The sequence below is a fragment of the Electrona antarctica genome (assembly GCF_951216825.1).
Source record: "Electrona antarctica genome assembly, chromosome: 11".
Lineage (NCBI taxonomy): Eukaryota > Metazoa > Chordata > Actinopteri > Myctophiformes > Myctophidae > Electrona > Electrona antarctica.
In genome coordinates, this window is record NC_136792.1 from 19,888,682 (window position 1) to 19,915,786 (window position 27,105).

The 27,105-nt window shown below is 42.3% G+C and overlaps 1 protein-coding gene across 3 annotated transcripts in view; it reads left to right on the forward strand.

The window, feature by feature from the left end:
• The window catches only part of stard13b (StAR related lipid transfer domain containing 13b), a gene marked incomplete at its 5' end in the record, with an annotated part of 56,665 nt that extends 35,474 nt beyond the window's left edge, over positions 1–21,191 (forward strand). For all 3 annotated transcript variants that reach the window (XM_079514815.1, XM_079514817.1, XM_079514816.1), the window contains 13 exons: positions 8,471–8,542; positions 10,710–10,791; positions 12,544–12,607; positions 13,277–14,610; positions 14,954–15,124; positions 15,241–15,400; positions 16,136–16,334; positions 16,539–16,752; positions 17,694–17,808; positions 18,102–18,323; positions 19,285–19,502; positions 19,940–20,116; positions 20,225–21,191. In XM_079514815.1, coding sequence (XP_079370941.1) covers positions 8,471–8,542; positions 10,710–10,791; positions 12,544–12,607; positions 13,277–14,610; positions 14,954–15,124; positions 15,241–15,400; positions 16,136–16,334; positions 16,539–16,752; positions 17,694–17,808; positions 18,102–18,323; positions 19,285–19,502; positions 19,940–20,116; positions 20,225–20,342 — 3,146 coding nt within the window. In that variant the 3' untranslated portion in view covers positions 20,343–21,191. The remainder of the gene's footprint in view (positions 1–8,470; positions 8,543–10,709; positions 10,792–12,543; positions 12,608–13,276; positions 14,611–14,953; positions 15,125–15,240; positions 15,401–16,135; positions 16,335–16,538; positions 16,753–17,693; positions 17,809–18,101; positions 18,324–19,284; positions 19,503–19,939; positions 20,117–20,224) is intronic.
• Between the last annotated feature and the right edge of the window lie 5,914 nt (positions 21,192–27,105).

A 27,105-nucleotide genomic window follows, 5' to 3' on the forward strand; every position in this document is an offset into this window, starting at 1 on the left:
TCCCTTGTAGTCCCCATTGGGAATCTGTCCAAGTGGGAGGATACCCTCTATCGCTGTAAGATACTGCAGACATGTTTCCTAAGTATAGTCTTAGTTCTCCCATTTTAATAGTAATGGTTGTAACTTGTAATAAATAAATAAATAATAGCTTCTGAGCTAAGCGTGTGAAACATTTGGTTTTGTGCGGGACTTAAGGAACATACTGTATGTAAATGGCCTGGGCTGGCATCCAGTCAATTATTTGTAATGTTTGTGTAGAGATTTTAGGTCAGCTGGCTATGTGTTTGTCAGTGATGCATAGCCCTCCCTCCCCTTCCAGTTGTGTTATACAGAACTCTTGGAAAACCAAATTACAGTGCTTATGTATACTATCAAAGGAAAGGAAGAATTACAGCACACAAGCCTATATTATGACTGTGGAAAGCATGGCATGGCATGTAGCTTACTGCAGCTATATCATGCTTCAAGAGATACCCATGTACTTAAAGTGACTTTGAAAGGACTCACACTCACGTGTAGAATATGATACAGTAATGTAGAACTACTTTGCTTGTCCAAATTGGTCATAATAATGATACAAAACTACAATTACCTCAAGTGTGCTAGTACCAACATACACACTTTATTATCCTCTCTCTAGTATTGTTTTGAATATGTTTATTATGGTGGTGCAACAATGTCTGAGGAACCTGAAACGTACGTTTGTTTACACACAAGATGTAACAGTAAAACGCGTTAATCTTAAATCTTGAGAATGCAGCTGTACAATAGTTGGTATGAGGAAAGTAGAGGAGGAGTTGAAGAGACAACTGAAGAAGCCCAGATGAGCCTCACTGAGAGGGAGGGAAGCATGAGACAAAAGGGAGGAGAGAGAGAGAGAGAGAGAGAGAGAAATAATGATGGTAGGATAGCAGGAACCAGAGCGCTCCAAAGGGAAGTTGGTTGACAGAGAAAGGAGCTGACTGAGGAGCAGCTAGGCTGGCCCCTGCTGGAGTCTTGCATCTGGACACAGGGCAGCACAAATGCCCACAGGTACAATATCTCTCCTAATCTCTCCCAGCAGGCTCTTGTTCTTTATATACGCTGGCTCAGCAGATTTGTCACGCTATTATTGCCTTTGAAAATAGCTGGGACTAAGTTTAATAAAACGTGCCTTTATTATGAAGACTAAAAGCAACAAGAGATAAAACAGCTATATGGTTGATGTTATCATTGTTTCAGAGAAAAGAAAACTATGGGATATGGTCATGCTTTGCTAGTCCCTGATGGGTGTCATTATTGTCTAACCTTCATCAGTCATGGTATGGTTTTGTTTAATTTACTGCAGCCAGAACTAATAATCTTATCTCACTAGTACAGTGATTACCCCCACAAGAAAATAATAAAATCACGATTTGCTTGCAGAATCAATACAGTGGTGGACGGAGGTATGCCTTGATGAAATGAAAAAGGAAATCTCCAAAGCCAAAGTTGATATTTTTCTCACCAAAGAAAGCAAATCCTTCACAAAGGCCTGCAAAATGGTTGTCAAAACACTTTAGCATGTGTGGGAAAATGGCTGGAGTCCAATGTCTGGAAGTGTTTATCTTGTTCACAGTGGTTTGCAAGCCATCACTCGCATTTATTTCAGAGAGCTCTGCTGATTAATTTATGTTCTGCTCAGAGTTGCTGCCAGTGTGACATAGATGCTGAAGGTTTCCGAAGATCGCTGAGGTGGTTTTTTTGAAGGGTCAGGGGTTCCCTTTCCTGATGCACACTTTTTGTCAATGTTATTATTGTCCCAAATCACAAGTTGTCTCAAGACACTTTACATAGAAAAGAAACGACATTGTCTCACCTTTTCTCGATGTCATCAGCAGCATGTATGCATGCACGTCGCACGCATGCATAATATTATAATTAATAATAATTAGGAGTAGGCAGTGCACAGGCGGAAACCTGTGCTGATAGCAGAGAGAGTGAGTGAGAGTTTGAATGTCTGCCTGAAGATGAAAGGGTCTCCCCTCTCTCTGGGTGTCCCTCAGAGGTGAAGGAGAGTGTTACCACAGCTGTGCTGCTCTTGTTTGAGTTCAATACAGGACCTCTAGAGGGGGAAAAACAGCCACAGATGACTTTTGACCCAGCAAGCTTTAGCAGTGGTCAACAGCAGCCTCTGCCTCACATGCTCCTGTTATTTACTCCAGAATCAATAAGCTCTTGCTGTGTGCGTCTACTTTGACATGAAAGGTGGACCTCTGTCTTTCACTCAAAGTGTGTAGTGCCACTGGGGGGGTCACTCAAACAAATTCCAGGCACCTTTAAACACATTCCTTTTAATTATCTGAAATAGAGAGATAAGCATGCAAAGTCACTGTGCAATTGTAGGTGTATAATGTATGTGTGCAAGAAATCTGAAATACAATTCTGCATTATTGTTGCATTGTTTATTGAATGAGAACATGAATATCGTTGAAGCCAGCAAAAAATGCTAGTGGCTCCTTGGCACCACTGCATGGTCACACGGGAGCTGAAACATTATCTTTACTAAATGCACAGTCCTCAGAGAAACCAGGAACTCTATGGTCAGGTCTACATCCACTTGTTACTGGAGGCATCGCTGGTCTGCTGAAGGATTCTCTCCACAGGTCACCACAAAACCACAGGGCTAAAATAGACTCAAGATTTGCTAAGTCATTTGTATTTGAGGAAACTTTACTTTGGTAGCCTAGCAACTCAGCATAAGGCCGACTAATTTTGAACCAGCATCCTATGTCGTCTGCGGGCCAGTGACCCCTGGGTTCTCCACAGGATCAAATGAGAGGGTTGGAAATCTGCGTGTGACTCAGCCCACAGAATGCCTGTAATTATTGCCCGTGCCAGGAGCTCCTGTGCCAAACACTCAAACATGAATGAAGTGATATTCATTCACTGTGTTACTCACCTTTACACACAATAATACCTCATTATGTTTGAGGCTGCTTGTAGAGATTAGCGCTCTTCTTTGACAAGGCTAGGCTACATGTCTGTTGTTATGATGTGATGAGGATATGGGCAAATTCATACTTTGTTTATCTTTCAGTGGAGAATCAGCTATTTTAGTCGAATGGTACCGCTGTGCAACAAAGTAGACTATATATTTGGTAAAGAAGGCTGTGGATTGAAACTGAGGACAAGGGCAGCAGTGGTACTCGCTGTTAGGTCAGAACAGATGATTGTGGCATATTGTGCTGAGGATGCATGCAGACGCCCACTGGGGTTCTGACGGTCACGGGGGGGCTGTGTTAATTAAAACCTACTGTGGAAAAGAGGGAAGCATTATTCCCACAATATTAGATGAATGACCTGGGGCACCACAATATTAATCCATCTTTTCATAGTCAGTGCTGGCCTGTATTTCAAGAGGACCATAACAACTTCATACAGAGCAAGTCAATCTCAAGGTGGCCAATGGCCATTGAGCTTTACGGTTTACACACCATGTTGCTTCTTTTCTTTGAGCCAGCGTTTGATGATCACTTCTGTGCTCACTTCCTTGCATTTCTATGCGCTGTTGAGATCTGTTAGACGTAGGGTGGACTATTTTGGGCATGAGACATCAGATGTTGTGGTTTTGGGCAGACTAGAGCAGAGGGGGCACTGTGTTTCCCCTGTACTGTCTAGCCTTGCTCTTACAGTAAGGGTGACTGCTCACCGTGAGTGGGTGTCTGTATGTAATCAGCAACATGAAGAGGAAGAAAGGAGGCCTCATTTCTCTGCCTCCCCGCCTCTTGTCGCTCACAACACCTTCCTCCAGGCAGTCAGCCAGCCCACCACTGGAAACCATTTCCCCAAACCATCTCTGTCTCTCTCACTCTATCTCCTTCCATGTGTCTGTCTGTCTGTGTCTGTGGCTGTCTGTCTGTGGCTGGCTGTCTGTGTCTGGCTGTCTGTGTCTCTCTCCAGGTGTTTTTGATACAGACAGTTTCCAGTGTACAGTAATGGTCTGGAGTCTGGTGGCCACGATAAAGGTTACAATTTAAAATTTAAATATCCATACATTGGGACTAAAGGAAATCTCCTCATTTATCACACAGACTGTACTTTTACATATTTTACTGATGTCTTTTGTTATGAGATTTGTAAGCTGATGGGTTTCTCGTAACCAATGAATGCATTGCATAATTATAACATCTTGCTGTAAAGCAGATTGCTGATACATCTAGTATTTGAACAAGGATTTGTTTAATACAAGTAAATCCATATTTAGATATTTATGAGATAGCTCGTCTTACAATAGTCAGTTCTTAGAATGACTTTTCCATCTATCTGTTAAGTGGCTGGCCAACACTGTACATGCTGTGTCTGACGACAAAGATCAGACAGTGCCATTCATTCATTCATTCATTCATTCTGCCATTTCCGTCAGACAAGGGAGTTGAGACCGAGACAGAGGCCAAGGAGATAGTTCTGGTGATGTTAACACAGAGCCTTGTAAGCCGACTGGCTCAGCATGAATCATCGCCGCTGATTGCTGACAGTTTATGTCACGGTTTTCCCCCCACTACAGCAGCTGACGTATTTCCATTCCGTCAGTTAGCTGGAACATCTGGGATTCTGTGGAATAAATCTTTTCTTTAACCTTAAAATAAAACTGGTTAAAATAAAAACGTTGTTAAAAAAACAATAGTATTATGAAACACAGTGTTTGAATTTATCAAGATCTTTTAAGTGAAATTCTTTACAAGTTAAATGTTGTTCTGTCTCATACAATACAAAGTGCCATGTTGCGTATAGACATGCTGCTTGCTCTTTGGCTACAGCTCAGGTCTTCTGTGCCAAAAATGCGCTGAGTGCTTTAGACAAGAATTGTGGTGGGCAGATCTGGGTAGGAGGTACAGGGCTACAGGCACAAGGAACTGAAGAAGGGGGCTGAATCAGAACACTAGTGGGGAGTCCGCAGTAGCAAGGGGGTGGGAGAAGGACAGATTTAGTGCTGGGACAGGCATATGGTTGTTGGGGGTAGATGGAAAGGGAGAGGAGAAAGAATGAGAAACAGCAAGCCTTGGATCTGAGTTAAAACTGCCCTTTTCAGAGAAAGCAGGAATGTGGCTCAGCGTGGGAATGAAGATGCTTTGACATGTTGAGATACTTTAAGTCTTGACGGACATAAGATTCTATGATGAAAATATCCCGTAAGTAAACGATTATAAATTATATTGTTGCTTGACAGATTTTGAAAATGTGTAGATATCACATGGGGAAAAAGGTGTTAGGGAGGATATTGTCCACAGTTAGTGATTCTGTCGGAAAATAAAATCCTAAAAAGTTTGAACTCATATTATTGGCTCTTATCCAATAGGTAGTTTGTGAGGGACTAACTGGAATGTGAAGGAGGCTTTCAAAGCTGACTTTGGCAATGCTTGTATTATTTCAGATCCAAGCATGCTTTATGTTGTTCTTCTTAGTACATGCTGTTACATACCATATACATACGTCTGCTGTGCGTTGAATTGCATAATGAATTGTTGCTGACAGCAATGAAGTTACATATATCGTATTGTAAAGAAAGTATTCGCATTTGTGGCATTGCTGTTGGTCATGCTGGGCCATTGTGTCACGGCACTACTTGGGTATCATGTCTTTTGTGACACTGCAATTTTAGACTCTACACAATTTGTACACAGGAGGCTCTTCGTAGTAAACTCAAGTTCACACACCTTGGCGTGTCACGAACACCAGTCATACCACAAGAGATGTCCTTAGAGAATGGACGAGGGGACATAACGTCTCCGTTATATGGTATGTCTATAGTCTCTCGAGACAGACTGTTGACACGCTAATTCAATGGAAAAGAGGGCGTTTGTCCTTTATTTCTTTGCCGATGGGTTCTCAGATTGTGTTGTCAAACACAGAGGAATTCCCATCTCAGATTTCTTGTTGCCAGTTGTTATACCTGTGGCTGTGGGACAGAGAGAGGACCTGAGGCTGCGTTTTCAATATGTGGTGCAGTGGAATAATACCGGCCTGATATCATCAGGTGGAAGGGGAGCCCATTTGAATAGGAAGCCTTGGCTCCTGGTAACATACCGTAGGTAGGAACAGAGCAGTGTTATTGGGAGTACACATGTTGACTCAACTGCTAATCTCCATGCAGGTTAAGGGGGTAAACAGCAGATTTTTGTCATCCAAGGACACACGTACACGCACGCACGCACGCACGCACGCACGCACGCACGCACGCACGCACGCACGCACGCACGCACGCACGCACGCACGCACGCACGCACGCACACACACACACACACACACACACACACACACACACACACACACACACACACACACACACACACACACACAGGGAACTGCTAATATTTATTCAGTTGTTGGTCAGTCTGCAGACCAAAGTAGCGAACGTTTTCATTGAATTTCAGGGATATAGACATATCACGGCACAGGTGAGTCCTGGATTAGTGACTTGGGAACAATGGTAGTATTTTGAATGCAAGCATAGATTAACTATACTTAACGTATACTGTATTGTTTGATGAATGTCTATTCTTCAGTTATATCATGCTGTACGCAGACAGGGAGTGAAACATACACCATGTGAAGGATCTTTATTTTTATGACATTTGTTTAGTAAAGCACATATTTTTTAAAGTTGGTACTGTGACTTTATATATTGTCAGATACTTGCATGAGAGGGTGGAGTTAGCTGCTTTAGCAGACAGTTTGATTGTCCAATGGAGTTAGGTGGTTTTGTCAAAAGCACTTTTTAATACTTTTCATACACTCAGACGTAAAGGTTGTTCAATAGCCTAGTATTGATTTCTTTATTTATTTTGCTGGTTTCTGCGATGATATGCAGGTTGACTAATGACAAATGATATGGATTTATCAGTGAAAGAGTTGAGCTTCCTTTATATTATATATTAACTATTTTCGTGTAAAGCTGTTTAACTGCTGCTTTAGTTTTGTGTTGTCACTTTTGTCTCGTTGGGGGCGAGGCAGTAAAATTACACCCAACAACTCTATTAGCATTAATGGCACAGTGCCAATGTCCTGTTTCCTCTCCCCTGTCATCAGGGGATCTGGAGACTGGAGATGTCATGTTCTAGAGGTCAGAAAGGTCAACATGTGAACCCAACTGCTTGGGGTCAGTTCTTCAGGAGAAAGCCAGGAGGGCAGCTGCTAGCTGGTTCATAGACCACTCGGCACCTCAAAGAGTTATCATGGCTTTGATCATTTAACCACTTTTCAGTACATCGGCTATTCATCATTAGTGTGGTTGACTATAGTTATTGTTACCGGATAAACTTAAACGCTAGCCCCCTGCAACGTCTGGCTTTCGGACATTATGTCATATGGCAGCCAACTTAAGTCTATGGGCTTTTTTTTTTTGAGTCTTTTTTTTGTGGCTTTTTCTGCCTTTGAAAGTTAGGTTGAAAGTAGACTGACAGGAAATGGGGAGAGAGATGGGGGAAGACACGCGGCAAAGGCCGTCGGGATCGGGAGTCGAGCCCGCGGCACGCCGTCAGGCTGGCTTGGCAGCCTAGGTGCCCAGACGGTTGAGCTAACCGTCTGGGCCAGTCTATGGGCTTTTAATTTAAAAAATCACACCAGTGTGAAGTGACTGAGGGGCTCTCTTGTCGTCGTACATCATCCAAAAAAAAGAATATACTTCTTCATGAATTAATTTGTCAACTTATGTTATTTTTAACCGTGATACAATGTTTTAAAAAACTCATCTTTTCACATAATCATGTACTGTAAGATGACAACTGAATTTATGTGATTGGTTATCCGATTTGCTCGTCTACATATGACGTAAATTTTCCTTTCATTCTCAATGGCATTTAATGTTTGTGTTGCCACACATTTACGTCATATTTCAGGCACATATGACGTAAATTCTCCATTCATTATCAATGGCAAATGTGAGACGTCACGGGACGAAAAGCTGTATATAGGAGGGTCTAGCGCCCTCATGTACGATGATTAGAGCGCCCCGCACTAGTTCACACGGGTGTGATTTTTTAACATAAAGGTCTTTCTTACCTGTACAGCAAAAAATCTAAACATCTGGGGCTGGTCACTGCAGTAGTATATTCCGTTTTTATTCATTCCAGCTTTTAAAGGTTTTGTTCTCAGATTATATCGTTTAATTTGCAGATGAGTTTACCAGACCACAGATGGTTATATAAGATTCCATGTCCCTCCATCATGGGAGTAGGGTTTTTTTTGTTTTTTTTTAACCAGACTGACTAACATTCAGGGATATAGCCAGCTGGTTGACCTCACATCCAGAATAGAGGGTTCTATGGAATCTATAGTCTCAGAGGCTAACCCTAACCCTTAAATCTGCTGTATTTCTGATATGCCAAATGCATCAGGAGATGTCCTTCTGGGGTAGTTGCTGTGGGGGTATTGTCAAACTTTAAATAAGTTGAACGTCGTTCTTTTGATTTTTTAATAGGCTTACTCATGGTCATATTTCTTTCCGTTTCAGAAATCGAGGCGAAGGAAGCGTGCGACTGGTTGCGAGCAGCAGGATTCCCCCAGTATGCTCAGCTCTTTGAAGGTAACAAAATCCCTCCACACATGCATTCATCATACAAATGCTACTGAGGAATATAGAGGCTTAATGAAGGAACACCAAAATTAAAGTGCTCCTCAGGGCACAGATCGCCACCACTGCACCAGGATCATTGCCTACCCAGGGTGGGCAAAACTTGAAAGGCAGTCATAGCCAATTGGAGTTGAATCTGCAACATCTGCCTGATAGGATAGGCTACATACCGATTTGTGTTTTGGGACAAATGTGTAGTAGTAGCAAAATGTTTAGAAGAAAACATGAAATGGTGGAAAATCTTGTCTGGCATAAATGGCCAGGGCCTATACAGTATGTGGAAGAATCCAGGGGGGGTATTTTGATTTACCGACTTTACCACCTAAGAGTTATAGGCCAACACATGAAGTGGCCGGTTATAGTGCCACCATGAGGCTGATTTGAAATATTTGGGGCAAAGATTCTTCCTTGGCCTATTGGGAGTGTGCGTGTGAAGTTTCGCACTGATTGGTCCAACTGTGCCAGAGATGAGCTGTTCAGACGGCCAGTCTCACAGGAATCAGAATCAATCTTTATTGAGTAAAAACAATAATCTCTGGCCTTCGGTCATTCCGGCGTCCTGGCGGGAATAATAATTGTGTTGTTACTCGTAATGTCTTGTGAAATTAGGCCTTTTAAGTTGACGACTGAATAACAGAATTGTTCATGCGCTGTAGGACATGCATATTCACACCCAATTTCACAAAGACCCTGAGGCTGCCTAGGGGCTAGAGCCGCTAGAGAGACAAGAGAGGCAGGATAGCAAGTCGGACTGCAGTGCTTTTACATCTAATGTTTTCCACTACATAAATATGTCCGGAGTACAAAAAGAAAGAGGCCATGGGGGAGACACTAGGCTAGCATTATTATAACTTAACCACATTAACCTATTCTGGGAAAACGTTTGGTAAAAAATTGTCAAATTGTCTGTGAAAATAGCCATCCTGGCTCACAACATGGTGCATTGCATAATTTGCATAGTGAGCTTATAGATCTGCTACTTTCAGTGAAGCAATTTTGGAGGGAAAGACTGACCCCAGTCAACGAATATAGATTTTAACAAAAATAATTGTGTCCTTAGAATAGTACAATTCTCTCATATACTTCTGGTTTCAGAGCTTTCTGATGTTTATGAAGATATTTCTGTGTATTTCCAGATTTCTGGGTAGAAAAGAAATATTTGGCACTACTCATTACATATTAGCTCAATGGTTGTGGAATCTGTATTCTTTTTACACCTGCAACAGCAACATTTTTGTGTTCAGAATTCGCATTGTTGATGCGGCCAGCTTTCTGCGGCGATGATTCAAAATACAATGATATGCACACTGGACTCCGCCCCTCCCCCCCACAACAACGGATAACCACGCCTGCATTTTATGTTTCTTTTAATTTCTCAATGCTGATCAAATAAATGACGGGGGGGAGTGTCCTGACCCTTTAAGTGGTTAAACTAGCTTTAATCTGTTAAACACAAGTACATCCTAGGCACTTACTCTTAGGCAGACATTTATTTGGATGTGTATGGGGTGTTGTGAAGTAGTTGTTAAGGGATTGTATTGTATCTGGTTTTATCACTCACTGTGCAGGTGTACAGTATAATAGGTGATGATGAGTTTCTGATCATGTATGGCGCCCACGCCCACCATCAATGATGAAATTCTCAGTAGAAAATAATCAGCATTTCAATCCTATTTTTTATGTGTACTACTCCACTAAACAAGAACAGGCTTGGTCAGAGCCTGCGTTTCCACTTATATGACTGTGTGCTATGCTTTTCATAAAAAGTTTACGACACCACATGAATGCAGTGGAATGTTAGATTTAGAAGGTCTGGATTTTAGTCTCTTATGTTATGTAAGATGGGAGTCATACCCAGAAGAAGATGTAATGCCTGCACAAGTCTGAGCACTGTTATTTGGGCAAAGCCTGTCTCTTCCTATTAACATCATCGGATCCAAAACACGCTTGATATGCTTTAACGCCCTGGGATGCCTTTCTGGAAAGAATGTGGTTATTTGTTTTGTTCTGTGCCTTGTCTTATTTGGGAGATAGTATTAACACGTAATCACACAGTCTAAATGTTGAGAACACATTTTTCATATAGGCTACTTCTAATCTGTTTATTCCTCCCTTCAAGATTCCCAGTTCCCCATTGACATCTCTCCGGTGAAAAGAGATCATGACTTTTTGGACAAAGATCTTGTGGAACCTCTCTGCAGGTATTAAAATAATGGCTGTTCTAACTCAAGCAAAGCATCACCTTTGCTTGAATTACAGTAGAGTAAAGTGTACTGTATGTCCCCAAATACTTTGGTGACAAAGTATCATGCAATGTGACGGTTAACAAAAATAACATTTTTAACTGAACAATGTGCATTTGCAGTAATCAAGTGAGACATCGCAAGATACTTTGTTGCAGGGGCATGAATCAGGCTTGATATTAATGTGACTAAGACTCAGTCTGAGAAAGCAGCTTTGAGTAAGACAAAGTTGAGTTTTTCAACTTCAAAGGAAGTGAGATGTGTGTGGGAGTTAATGAGTGTTATTATAATGGATGTGTTATATTACCTACAGCTATTTTTGAATTAAAGACATCCCGTGATGTAAATGCCCTGATGACATACAGGGTTTTCCCCCCACTGTCGACTATAAAGAAATAGTCAACCACTAGTTTAGCGTTGCTGTTACTTCACTTTAGGGCAGCTGAGTCCATGGGCGCTCTCAAACAGAGACCAAAACAGCATTGCCGTTACCACAGTCACTATGGAGACCGTCTCAAGAGGAAAGCAGGCAGGGGCCTCAATATACTTTTACCCTAACCAACACCAAAGCAACTCATCTAAATTCCAAACTAGCCATCAGATGAATAAAAGACAACAGTAATTAATTCCTGCCCCATGTGATTTTGTCCAGGACTTCATTGCACCTTTAGCCTATGTTAAAGATAGCTTCATAAACAGAGTCACTGGCTTAACTATGTGGTGTGATGTCCCGGCCTTCACACTGTGGTTGATAACATTGATACACTTAATGTATAATTCTTAATCCTTGCTAATCAGCCCCTGTTATAACCATCCTACCGGTATTGTAATCTCTTGCCTGTGGAGTGAAGGGGCGCCCGGTTTTGACACTCTTGTGTCGACAGGGCCCCTGTATTTACTAGTAAAAAAAGAAAAGGGAAATTGTAGTCAAGACAGCAGGATAGTTCAAATGTGTCAATAAAATAAGATGAATCTCAGGCAAAGGATTATTGTACCACAAAGAATGCATCTTCATTATTATTATTATTATTGAAGATGTATTGACTTTTGCCCAAAAACCTCTAATCTGTATTCACATGCTCCCAGGCTTTCTGTCTTGAAATATTATGAAGCTCCATGGTTGTTATGAGAGCGTTTGGATCACTTAAATTAAGGAAAGCATAACAAAACAGTTTAGAACCTGGTGACAGGCTGGAAAGAATGCCTGTCACCACTCACCAGGGACAACCTTTCATATACATATTAGGTAGTTTCTTTGTAGACTTAATTGAGCCTTCCCCTGACACTGAAAACTATTTTATGGTGTGAAAAGCATAATAGTGTCAAAGGAAGAGTAGGATCTCTGACTGTTGTCTGTAGATGTTCAGAGCAATAGACATTGCTAGAAGGATTTGGACTTGTCTATTAGCGGATCACAAACCAGTGTGTAATAGACCATTCTGTCAGATTAGATCCGAAGCTGAAAGAAAGATAGTCCAGAACATGAGCCTTCATTAGGAATGGACTGCTGTAGCCAATGGACAATAACGTGAACTGTGGTTAGGTCTGGGACTATCAGTTCAGTACACCCATCATTACAGAAGCTGATCCAATTAAGGACATCTGTTGTGTACTGTAATAGGTCTCATTGTGGTGTCTGCTTTATGAGAACATTGTGTCTTCTTGTTTGTTCTGATACGTATCTTCATGTTGGGATCATTTCTTTTTCAGACGGCTTAACACCTTGAACAAGTGTGCTTCTATGAAACTAGATGTGAACCTCCCCAAGAAGAAAGTAAGTTGAGTTACTACATTTACAGTATTGTTTTCAAATTCTTAAAAATGTTAATGAATTGATTCATAGGGTTTTTATGGGTTTCCTTCGACACCCAAGAAAAGGTCCTTCGACTTTTCTCTTCTTTTCTCTCTATCTCTATCTCTCTATCTCTATCTCTATCTCTATCTCTATCTCTATCTCTCTCTCTCTCTCTCTCTCTCTCTCTCTCTCTCTCTCTCTCTCTCTCTCTCTCTCTCTCTCTCTCTCTCTCTCTCTCTCTCTCTCTCTCTCTCTCTCTCTCTCTCTCTCTCTCTCTCTCTCTCTAGCTTTTACACAATGTATCAGTTTCCTGCTGCAACAATACAAAATATATAATCTTGCTTCATCCTCCTAACCTAGATTCTATGTTATTCGACACAAAGCCATTGTTTTTTGTTATTTTATGTATCTTACGCTAACCGGGAATGTAACCTGCTGACCGACGTTTATTCTATTTATGGCACAGTTGAATAAGGTATCTGGTGTTATGTCACACTGATTGTATAATAGCGTTAAATCTGAGAAGACATATCCTCAGGCTTTGTTGCTTAAGATCTCATGTTCCGTTCTGGCATAGACTGTGATATAACACACCTCATCTCACCTTTGCAAGTCAGCTGATCCTTTAATTTCTCTGTATTTCGCCAGAGTGAAGACTCAGATGAAGAAGACCTATTCGCCATCAGTGACAAATGGACCTTTGAGTGGAGTAGCCGACGCTGGTCCAGGCTACAGGACATTGACTGTCTTCTGGTACACCACGGAGAGGGTCAGTCTTCCAGGGACGGCATAGCCCTGAGGACCACCACCAGCAGTGAGAGTGTTCTGACGGACCTGAGCGAGCCAGAGGTCTCCTCACTGCACAGCGAGAGCAGTGGGGGCAGTGGCCACAGGTGCCTTAGCACAGAGGATTCCGACTGCTCCAACCGCACCTGCTCCGACTCCGCAGCAATGCCGGACTCGACCTCTCTCACCCTGTCCCATATGCCCAAAGACATACCCCACTATGGCTCTCTGCCTGGTAAGCATAGCAGGATGGGACGCACGCGCGCCAAAGACTTCCTAAAGCGCATGGAGACCCTGCGATCTCGAGGAACAATAGGAAGAGGTCATAAGAATCTGGTCATAAGTGCACCGGTGTTGCAGCAGGAGGCTCAGGCTCTGAAGACGCTCCACTGTGTGGAGATAATAAATGGAGAGGAACTGGATCCACTATCTAGTAGGACTCTGCCCTCTCAGTCCAGCAGCGAGGGTAGCAGCCATTCCAGTGGCAGCGCTGTCAGCACACCCAGCCTGAAGGAGCGGAAGCCTCACCGGGCTGACCACAAACGCAGCGGCATGTACCTAGAAGACATAGATATCTTCTCAGGTGCCCAAGTAAAGAGAGTAGCCGCGCAAAACCGCAAGAATGAATTCTGCTCCTATGAGGACCTGGTGGTCCACCTCCCAAAAGACCACAAGCCAGGAACCTTCCCCAAAGCACTGTCCATAGAAAGCCTGTCTCCCACCCTCGGAGCCTCCATTAACTGGCACACAGGCAGCTTGCACCTAGCCCCCCCCAGACTCTCATGCACTAAAGAAATGAGGCCTGTCACACAGTGCTGCCCTAGGGGCAGCCGCATAAGTGTCTATGACAATGTTCCTGGCTCTCATCTATACGCCAGTACTGGAGACCTGATGGACCTGGAAAAGGAAGACCTTTTTCCTCACCTGGATGATATTTTACTACATGTCAATGGACTACAGCAGATAGTGGACCACTGGTCTAAGAATGTGTTGCCTGGTGGAGAGGTTCTGGTGCCAGGAAACAGGCAGGGAGAAGATATGGTGGGTCTCCAGTCTTCCAGTCAGATCACACTGGACTTTGAGGGGAACTCTGTGCTAGAGGGCCATTCCACCTCCAATGATGTCGAGACAGACTGCACAAGACTCAGGGAAAGGAGGGACTCAGGAGTCGGGGCTTCGCTCACCAGGCCCAATCGGTAAGGCCCACAGATTATTTAAGTATCCAGTCACTTCAATAATTGCTGCTTCTTGTCTTACAAAAGGGGAATTTTAATATTGGTAGAGTAGCTTTTTATTATTATTTCAGTAGTGCTAAATTAAACACACACACACACACACACACACACACACACACACACACACACACACACACACACACACACACACACACACACACCTATATATATATATATATATATATATATATATATATATATATATATATATATATATATATATATATACATACACAGTATTATATTATGTTTTGTAGAACTAACTTTCTTTCTACTATATTTCAAATGCTTTTCCTGCCATTAGGTTACGATGGCCCAGCTTCCAGATATCAAACCGCCTTAGTCACTCAGTAGCTTCCTTGCAAATCACCAACCAATCAGCAGGTCAGCTGAGTTTATTGCAGAAGTTTTCTTTGCTTCGCCTTACTGCCATCATGGAGAAGTACTCTATGTCCAACAAGCATGGCTGGACCTGGTGAGTCTCACAGAATCTCAACAGTTAGGTAGCTCAACAGTTCCAGAGCATGTTTTTCCTTTTCTTTGAAACTTCTCTAGTCATATTAAAATGGTTTGTGTTGATGTCCTTCTCAGGTCTGTGCCAAGGTTTATGAAGAGATTGAAAGTGCCAGACTATAAGGACAAGAATGTGTTTGGTGTGCCTCTCATAGTGCATGTTCAGCGCTCTGGACAGCCTCTGCCCCTCAGTCTGCAGCAGGCCCTGCGGTACCTGAGGAGCCAGTGTCTTGACCAGGTCAGTCACTCACAGTAAAGCTTGAAATGCACAGATAAAGCCAGTCAAAAACAGTGAACTGAAAACGGAGAGAGCGGTCTGAGCGTTGGGGGTAGTGCTTGGTGTTTAGCATCTGCTTGATGTGTGCATATTTTCAGCTGTAAAATTGGTTACCCTAAATAAAAATCAGAGTATACTCTTCATTTCCCATACAGAGACCTTATTTTTGTTGAGAAAGCGACCGAACGGCCAAGTGAGGGCACTCTGTCTTGAAATCACTGCCAACCCTCACCACTGTTATCAGCTTGCTCTAATTTGGCCTTTAGTCATTCATGATACATGATTTTGAATAAAGTAGAACTGATCACATTATTATTTTTGAGGGCTACACCCCGCTTTGTGTGTTTGTGTGTACCAAATTTAGATGATTTGATTGGCTGAGCACGGAATGTGATGTATGAGGATGTATGACGATAAGAGTGCCCCTCACTTCACACAAGTGTGATTTTTTTCTCTCTCCTCAAAGCAGTGACCGCTGAGCCACGGCCCAGGCCCAATATGTATTTAATGTAACAAAACATTATTCAGTACCCTGTCTTTCAAATACTCTAAGGTGCATATGGCTACAGTGAAGTGAGGATACTACCGATTTAGTTTTCTAATAATCTAATAAACTACAACAGTCTTTATGGTAAAGATAAATAACATTACGCATTTCTGTCTGCATGGTATCCTAACAATTTGGTTTAATTCCAGGTGGGTCTCTTTCGGAAGTCAGGGGTGAAGTCTCGTATCCAAGCTCTGAGGCAGATGAATGAAATTTCTCCAGACCATGTCAACTATGAGGACCAATCTGCCTATGATGTGGCAGATATGGTGAAGCAGTTCTTCAGAGATCTGCCTGAGCCTCTTCTCACCAGCAAACTAGGGGAGACCTTCCTCCATATATATCAATGTAAGGACTCCAGCTGCATTTAAAGTCTGCCTTGTACAAGATGAACTCTATTGTGAGCTGATGTCTGGTCCTAATGTTCTGAAATGGGGAGCTTTTGTGACAGAACATTAACTCGTGGTGTTGTGATTATAATTCCGGCTTGTGACCTTTTTCATTGTTCAGTGGAGGAAAGAGCTGAAACTCTGTTCTCTCTCATACACACAGATGTTCCCAAGGACCAAAGGTTGCAAGCCGTCCAGGCAGCGATCATGCTCATGTCAGATGAGAACAGAGAGGTGTTACAGACACTGCTTTGTTTCCTGAGTGATGTCACTTCCTCCGTAGAGGAGAACCAGATGACACCCATGAACATTGCTGTGTGTCTGGCTCCTTCCCTCTTCCATCTCAACATACTCAAAAAAGACAATCTCTCACCCAGGTAAACCCTCATAAGTATGTGTCATATACTGTCCGTTCATGGACGGACAAATGTGACAAATGTGTCCATGGCAAAGACTTGGTCTTGTCCGTGGCAAATTTTGGATTTTATTTTCTACACACCATTATAATGTTCTTATTTTGATCATAAGACCCAATTACTGAATGGCACGTCTCCAGGTTTTCGTCAGAATATGTATAACGCTTATTTACTATGACACTATTACATGGCACAGTAGGAGTCCAACCAGTACTAGTGGTTCTTAAATGTTTTATTTGCAAGGACTCCCTTAACTCCGAGAGTGTACAAATGGTTCCATTTGAACACTCCCAGAGATACAGACCTGTTATGGTAATTCAGGGCTAGCTCTTTGTGTTTCTGATAATATTATTCTCATTTTGTATGTCTGTGGCAAAAATGGAATTTTGACAAAAATGTCCACCACAAGCCTGCATGGCGATGGCCCCTGCTCATAAGTTGTTCTATATACGGTGACGATCAGACCTGAACAGTCAGAACTACTTCAACATCTGGCTTTTTAGGGCAGTGATATTGCTTATTGCTTGTGCCTCAAATAACTAATGAGCAACCCTAAAGGTTATCTCCTCCTGTGCTTTTGCTCAATAAAGGTAGAAATAAAACAGCTTAACAGGATTTGTTGGGCCCTCAGGGGTGCACTAATACTAGATCACCATTTCTGGGTTGCTTTTAAAAGGATATAGATTTCCATGGCACTGTTTTTACGACTGTATTTTACGAGACCATGCTGTGTACAAACAAAAACAGTCCTCTAATTTACCACATTCAAACTGTTGTTTAACAGATCAAACGGGTTGCCTGGTGAGTGTGGAAATGGGAGAGGAGGTTTATGAACTGTGTACAGTAGGCACCTCAACTTGGGAACTCTGCTAATAACAGTCTTCTCGCCCCATAATCCACAGGGCCATGCAGAAGAAGTATGCTACTGGCAGGCCCGACCAGAAGGACTTGAATGAAAACCTTGCAGCAACACAAGGCCTCGCTCACATGATCATTGAGTGCAACCATCTCTTTGAGGTAAAACACATTTCACATCATGTCATGTAATAATAATACTTATAATACAAACATACATTTGAATTATTTACTGTATATAGTTTATATTGACATGGTCTGGCACCTGTTGTACCTCTGTGTCCAGTCTTTCTGTGTTTTTTCATAAATGAATGGCATATTTTATACTTTGCCATATTTGATACTAGTAACGATCTGCTATTTTAGCTAAAAAATTTTAAACAAATATATTATCCACAAACTTCCTGGTGCATACCTTTGCATGTGTCTCACCTTACGTCCCACACATTCATTAGATCCCTCATGAGATGGTCACTCAGTCACGTAACTCGTACGTGGAGGCTGACTTGCACGCTCCAACAACTGAGGAGCTGTGCAAGCAGCTGGAAGGGGATGATGGAACCTACCAGACACATATGGAAGGGAGACTTCAGAATCTGCTCAAAGAAGCCCGGGAGAAATCCAAGTACTGGGTGTCCTGCACCAGCGCCGACAACACAGAACTTTACTATAAGAAGGTAAATCATTCTTGACAGATAATGGAACTCAAAAGTATTAACCCTATTTCAGTCAGACAACTCACGAATAGATTTAACCAATATGTATTATAGAATGAGAATACAAGTGTGCATATAATATATTATCTTGGCGTTCGGCTCTGCTGCATTTTCTCCCTGCTCGGCACAATCAAACACCATCATTAAACATTAAGAGCAGGGAGATAGATACAATAAAACCCTCCATGGGGAACATAAATAACAGAGCCCACCGGTGGTGCTGGGGTGGTGGTGGGAGCAAACATCACATAACAACCAGGAACCATAGCAGAAGGAAGGCAGGAAGAGCATGCAGACTAGTGAGCTTAAGTAGCCCGCCCAATTGGTCAGCTGACTGCCACATCAGCGAATGACATGTGGGTCTTGCTCACACTGAATACACCCACATACAGTGTTTCCACACCTAAGCGCAAAACGGTCGACAGCCGCGCACGTCTTAAGCTGTGCGCAGCTTATTTTCTGAGTTTTTAGACAGCTGGTGGATGGAAATTAAGCTCCACCTCCGCGGACGACTTGCGCGGAGGAGAGCGTTTCCGGGAATCTGGCCGTTGCGCAAGTCGTCCGCGGAGGTGGAGCTTCTTTTCCATCCACCAGCTGTCTAAAAACTCGGAAAATAATCTGCGCACAGTTTAAGACGTGCGCGGCTCTTTTATAAGTGTGGCAGCACCTATAGTAATGCAGCATATTAACCCCTTGAGTATATGTATGCGCCCTTGAGCACGGCATGAAACCCCTCGAGTATATCTGACTGAACTAACTCCGCAAGCTACGTATCATATGTTCACATTCACTACATTAGCAGCTATGGTGCTATTGGTACAAACAGTACAGTATGTCAAAATAGGTCCTGAACCAGCACACCTTTCAGCGATCCTGTACCGGCCACAGATAGTTATGGTTTACATGCTTATGTCTCACTCAGATGGGAGGTGGGAACCCTTTGAGGCGCTGGAAAGTGTCTGTGGAGGTGGAGGCTCCTCCATCAGTGGTACTGAACCGTGTGCTCCGGGAGCGCCATCTGTGGGACGTGGATCTGCTGCAGTGGAAAGTGTGTGAAACGTTAGACAAGCAAACAGAGGTGTTCCAGTATGTCCTGAACCGCATGCCCCCGCATCCCAGCAGGGACTTTCTAGTACTCCGGTAAGTGGCACGATGAAGAAAAGAGTCGGTAAAACTTTTCAGTTCTGTTATATTCAAAGTCTGTTCAACTCATCAATCTTTTTTTCTCTTAACAACTCTTAAGCCCTATTTTTGAGTGGTGTAAACCACTCCTACAACTGGCTTTGTTTGTCTGTCTGTCTGTCTGTGCAAAAAAAATGAGCATGGTTGATGCTGATTGGTTGATGCTGATTTCATTACGTCAGAACACAATCAGGCTATATAATACCTTACACCACTCAGTTCACACGGGTGTGATTTTTATACTTTGTCTTGCAGAGAGCGTGTACATTTCTATTTTCTCAATTTTTGAAAAAATTGAATGCTCAAAATAGGGGTGCCAGGTTGAAAGTGGTTAAGTGACAAATACATTCTGTCTGTGAAGACATGAACATATTTCTTCCCTGTCTTTATTCAAGGTCTTGGAGGACAGACTTGCCCAAAGGTGCCTGTTCCTTGGTGTCTGTGTCCATAGAGCATGAGGACTGTCCTCCAATTGGAGGGATACGAGCTATAGTTCTGGAATCCAGCTACCTGTTAGAACCATGTGGCTCAGGAAAGTCCAGACTGACTCACGTCTGCCGAGTTGACTTGAAGTAAGTATGCATGGAAAAGTACATATGAATATACATAGTTGGGCTGCCTTGATTATTGTTATACTGATGGTGCTGACGTTTACTGAGTATATTCATCTAATGTTTCAGGGGAAGAACTCCAGAATGGTACAACAAAGCCTTTGGCCACCTCTGTGCTGCTGATGCTGCACGAATCCGCAACTCCTTCCAGCCTCTCATTGCAGAGGGCCCAGAGACCAAGATCTGATATTCTAGCCAGCCATGTTTGCTCAGCCATGAGAATGGATTGAGCCCACCTAAGCCTAATTTATACGTTGCCTATGTTGCACTGAAAATCTGTTATTTTTGGCGAGCAACACGACAGTATGACAAAGTATGAATTAGCCATTAGTCATAGCTAACAGCCATGCACAGCCCGGTGATGAGGCCTAAGCACTAAAGCACAGTTTTATGCCAGAGCACAGATGTTTTGAAAAGTATTTTGAGACCCTCTGTACTTGCACAATGACAGAAGAGGACATCTTATACTGTAGGTGTAGGATATAATTACCCAATGGGAAAGAGAATCATCCTGCCAATGTCCTTAGCCTTAGAATTGTTTTGATGTTGCTATATATTATACTTGTAATATTGTCTTGTATTGTATTGTCATGAATAATATTATTGTTGCTATAATCTACAATGTCTAGGACATTAATGCTCTTAAACGCTTCTGGGAAGCATTTCTATTTTATTCATTTTACAATTCTAAGCTATGACCACGTAAATGTCTGTATATATGTATTTAAATACATACTGTACATGTAAATGAGTTGTATATATTGTATATATTTGAAAAACGTAATAGTACATACATGGTTTCATATATATATTTTAATCTAGTGTCAGTATTCTTGTAATACATACGGTACAAAATTGTAAACTGGTTTTACTTTGCTTCAGTATTGCTGTTGTGGAATGGGTGTAATTATATTAAACTGACCTTTAATGATTGTGTGAAAAGGACATAAGGTTTGACATGTTCATACCTGCTTTAGGGTACTGGAATGTGCAATCAAGTTCCAGAGATATCTTTTTTTAATAAAGACTATCAAAACTATAAATGGGTGACTATCTTGTTTAAATATTTAGGAATGGCTGACATACATGAAAATGTATGTTCTAGGCTAGGAGGCCATTAATGCAAAGCAATATCATTGTCTGAATATTTCCAATAACATTTTTACCACTTTGCCTAAACAAACAAACATCCCACTCACCTCCACATACAACGTTCACTACAACATTCTTCCTGGGCTGAGAGAGGCATCTACTGGCCAAATGGAAAATTGTGTATCACAACTCAGTCAACAGTATAACAGCAGATGCACAGTAGATGCTGGGTCCGATTAATCGATTAATCGATTATCGTTAATAGGACCCGAAATCGATTATGAAAATTAATAATCGATAATCTGATTTTTTTTAATGAAAATCTGTTGGAAAGGCAATATTGTCATCCAAACAGGACAGGGCTATAGGCCTACCAAAGTGTGCCTGGGATGTGTCTGTGTAGCTGCATGAGGAGTGAGTGGAGATTGATTCCAATCAAGATACATGTTTGGAGGATTTAGCAGGTGTTGGGAATTTACCTAATCAGGCCTAGGCTGGGGTTGCTATGGTGATCAATTGGCTCAACACTGGTCCAGGGACCACCAGTGGTCCTCATTTAAAAGATGGAGTAACCAAATGGACCCTTATTAACTCTCAAGAGTTCAAATTATTGTTAAGCATCTACATCAGGTGTTCCCAAACCTTTTTGACTTAGGTACCCCTTGGGGGGGAAGATTTTTTTTATTTGTAGGGTTCATTTAAAACAAAAAATCCTTTTTTTTAAGTCCCCCCCCCCCCCAACCATTAATCGATTAATCGTTAATATTGAATTATACAAATCGATTTTCATTTTGGACACATTTACACATCCCTTAATCACTGCATAATAACTAGTAAGACGCCCTGAGGGTGAGAATCGACCTCGCCCTAATGTACAAGGTTGCATGCATGCATCCGCCTGGGTGACGGCCGAGTGCTGGGAGAGCGCTGGCGCTTTGGAATGGGGGGTCAGATCAACATATGGAATGAATTCTGTACTGGCCATATATGGAGCGTGTCTTCAGTGTACAGGGTTTGATGAGGTCAGATCAACATATGGAATGTCAGAACAGGTCAGCTCCATATATGGAGATCTAAGGGTGGCAGGCAGCGGGGACAGTGTCTTGAGTGTACATGGTTTGATGGGGTCTGGTCATATATGGAGCGTGTCTTGTCTGTCTCGAAGAGGAAGGATGGGTGGGGAGGGTCAACATATATGGAATGTCAGAACAGGTCAGTTCCATATTATGGAGATCATAAGGTTTTGAGGTTTGAGGTCAGATGTAGAGTTGCTGGCCGGCTCCATGCAGATCTAGGTGATGATCCAGTCTTCTCCATGTATGGCTATCCAGGTTTTTTTTATGAGGTCAGTGTCGTGATCTTCATGGAGACGGCCTTATATGGAGCGTGTCACAAGGCGTGACGGACTGACAGCCATATATGGTGGTGTGACGTGTCACGAGGCGTGAGGGACTGACGGCTATGGTGGTGTGGTGTGACTGACTGTTGAGAACCACTGGCTAGTGGCTATATATCACAATCACATAGGCCTACTGTTGCATCACTTGCATGATGCAAAAGAGCAGAAAGTGGACAAGTAGGCTACAACATACATGCTGACTGATCAATAATGTTTTCCACTAGATGGCGCCTTTTTACCAGCCCATTGCTTTCAGCAGATGTGACATCTGCTTCACGCGCGCATCGCCTCCAGCCCTCGGCTCCATAATGCAATACATTTTGTGTGTTGTTTGTTAACTTGTTTTGTTTTATGGCATAATTGCTGAAGTGGCTGGTATCCCCCCCCCAACACACACACACACACGCACGCACGCACGCACGCACACACACACACACACACACACACACACACACACACACACACACACACACACACACACACACACACACACACACACACACACACACACACACACACACACACACACACACATATTTGATGAATTGAACATGGTGGAGCCTCTTGTAAACACGTGTAATGCTTAATTGGGTCGTCCACTCACAGTTAACAGCCTTTGTATTGAGTTTGTGCTTGAAATGTACTGTAATTCTGCAAACTGTTAATAAATATTTCAATCAATCAATCAAAAACACACACACACACACACACACACACACACACACACACGCACACGCGCGCACACACACACACACACACACACACACACACACACACACACACACACACACACACACAAACACACACACACACACACACACACACACACACACACACACACACACACACACACACACACACACACACACACACACACACGTCATGTGTGTGTTTGGTGTGTTTGCACCTTCTTTTTCCACCTGTCTCCAAATCCTGAGTTTTATATGAATACTTTTGATTTTACTGTGTGTTACTGTGTAGCCAAGTACAAGATAGTTGAGAAACATTTCAGATTATGTATTTTCATAGGAGAGCAAAGTTGATTGTCAGATTGTTCAGCAGCAACTGCAGCATATCGTATTATCACAAATAAAAGTGGTATAATGGCATGGAAATGAGGTTATAAGCCTATGATGTCAAGGTATTTGAAGCCTGACATCATTTCACCTCCCTTAAGAGCCATGCTGACACAGATCAGCTTAATGAGGCTGGGAAATGCAAGCTCAGCTTCTGACTGTCAGTCAGGACAATCATGGACAGGATTGCCAAGCTATCAATTGTCTATTTGCTTTTTATATCCCTTGTGAAATCAGGACTCTTCTGTTAAATGATGTCTCTGCAACCAAATAATGTCTGTCTGTCTGTCTGTCTGTCTGTCTGTCTGTCTGTCTGTCTGTCTGTCTGTCTGTCTGTCTGTCTGTCTGTCTGTCTGTCCAATTTGGTCCCTCTGATTCTGCCTTGTTCTGTAGTTGTTCTGTAGTTGTTGCTGCTTGCTGTATTATGCTTCACTAACTGGCCTGCAGAAAGGCAACTTTGTTCAAATCTGTCATATATGACATGCATGATCCACAATGATGACCTCCCAGAGAGTCATTATATTAAAAGCCTATTTACCAACTAATCATTCGCCTACTCATCACAAGCTTTGAAAAAAAAAAGAAAATAAATATTTGTGCAAAACAAAATTGGCCTACCTGACTACCTGCAAAAGTCTAATCAGTGGCGCAATGTCCTTGTGTGTTTGTAGGGGTGTAGTATAGCTAGTGTGTATGTGTAGTACTGTGTACCAGCTCAGTGGCCTTGTGGTTAGTGTCTGCCCTGAGGCTGGGTGGTCGGGTTCGATCCCCGGCCGGGTCATACCATGGACTCTGAAAAATGGGACACAGTATCAGGGATTGGATTGGGGGTAAGTCTCTGCGACATACTAGCGTCATGTCCAGGGGGTGTACTTAGGGTACATCATGTCCAGGCCAGGGGGTGTACTTGTACATCAAATTCCTCATGCTACAGAAACAGGAGATAGGCTCATGGCTCGGCAAGACTTACTTACGGTAATTACTATTAGCTACTGAGGTGAGAGATGATGAATAGACCTACAGTAGGCCAATGTGTAATGTGTGTTTGCATGTTTTATGTAAATTGATAGTCTGTGTCAACATCGTCATGTACGGTTTGTGTTTTCCCTTGATGTCTTTGTCTTATTTATTTATAAATGCAAGGTGTTGGCACCTCTCATCTCATTAAAAGTGGGCCTGTAGTCCTATGTTACACAATTTATTCTACCTTATGCAGCCATAATATAAACATACTATAAGTTATAAAATAACATTAGTGCATGTGACAGTGGAAATTAACCTGCAACCCTTCTTATCTCATTGCAGCCTGCATGGCTATATCTTATTTCTAGACTAGTCCTTGAGGATAAAATGGTTCATTTGTGCTTTCATTTGTGCTTTTGTTTGAAATGTACCCATTCTGCATACTGTGAAATACAAATTTCAATCAATCAATCAATCAATCAATCAATCAATCAATCAATCAATCAATCAATCAATCAATCAATTTGTGCTTTAAAGAAACAATGATTACAAAGGTCAAGGTCCCAAGAAAACAAAAGTCAACACTCTGGTCGGCAGGGACAGAGGTGTTCTGTTCTGCACTGTTTTGAAGACATGACATGATGATGCACATAATACAACAGGTCGTTTTGAGGAAGCAATCTTATTGGTTGAAACAGTTTTCTAGCCGTGCTTTAACAACGATATTGGAACACGTCAAAACAAAGAATTCAGCCGTGCTTTTTTCCCCTCAGAGCGCAGCAGACTCGGTGGCTATAGGCTAACTAGTTTCTTGGGACATTTGTGGTCGTAGTGGCTACATCTGTCATTAAAAAAATATTGTTTTTCTGCGATTATCTTAGTTTTAAGGATAACTGTTATCATACAATATTACACTCGATGGTGTTCTTTATCGTCATGAATGCACTTCTGCTATGCCTTTCGGGCAAGACCGCAGGCGTGCATTAATGACGATAAATAAGTTAAGAACACCCTCTCGTGTAATATTGCTTAATTGCAATTCAATTCAATTCAATTCAATTCAATTCAATTCAAGGGCTTTATTGGCATGAGAAAACATACGTTTACATTGCCAAAGCAAAAAGCACAATACAATCAAAACAAAAATGATGTACATTTGAAAGTCATAATCTTCAATAGATCAATTTCTATGTACCAAGATCACTCGATGCAGGAATTAGGGTGGTTGTGTTCCATTTGATATCCTTCTCCTATCACAGCAGCCTACAAATCTTGCTGCTGTGTTTGCACATTGTTGTACTTCGCCCAGCAGATGCAGATATGGGAGTATATGGTACAATGAACAGATGGTTAGGAAGTGTAGCTCGGTTTCCACTTAATTTTGTATGCAGTGGGTGCATAGTCTGTCTTCTCTCGGGATACAGGTTGCCTATGATGGCCTTTCTCGATCGCAAGCTGTGCTCACTGAGTCTGTACCTAGATTTTTCTTTGTTTTGGGTCGGTCAGGTATTCTGCCATGGTGTATTCTCTGTTTAGGGCCAGATAGCATTCTAGTTACTTGCGCAAGCAGAGCGTGCAAGTAATGTTATCAGTCAGGTGGTCTGATGCGTATGTACTTGACACTGAAACATATCATCATTACGTCCCCATCGTCAACCAATTATACCCTGGCGTTGGTACATAATCTTCATCACGATTCACGGAAAGCATACCTGCACGGTCAGCTTCCATATGTCCGTATGACATCATATCACGTGCATTCTAAGGGACATTGGTACACATCTTCAACACGTCATGGGACATATGCTTCGTAGCATGACGGAAAACATACCTGCACTCAGCTTGGGGCCAGCATATGACGTCATAACATGTGCTGGCCCCGTACATACGCATCAAACCACCCAGGTAACCACATTATACCACCAACCACTCAGAAACTACATATACATACATATAGATTTATACACATATATGGACATAAGAGCATATGACGTGATGAATATGTACCAATGCCAGGGTATAATTGATGATGACGTAACGATGACGTGTTCCAGTGTGATCTCGAAAGATTTTACCATACTTAACAATACTACTTTTTTCCCTCCAGAAGCAAGGTACGTAGCAAATAGCTAAATCTAATAATTCAATATGTGAGGCTAAGATTTGAAAGTTTGTAGGGGTCTACAGCACTTGCACGCTCTGCTTGCGCACTAGTAGGCCATTTATGGCCTACTTGTAGGCAAGTAGGCACTCGACAGAGTGCAGTTCTAGTTTACTCTGCTTTTGTGTTGCTTCTTTCCAATGTGTCAGATAGTTTTCCTTTTGCTGTTTTATAATTTGGTTTAGTCCAATGGGTTTTCTATCTCGTGGCTCTGTTTGTGTTTGTGCACTTGCATGGTTTCTGCCGGCATCTGTGTATA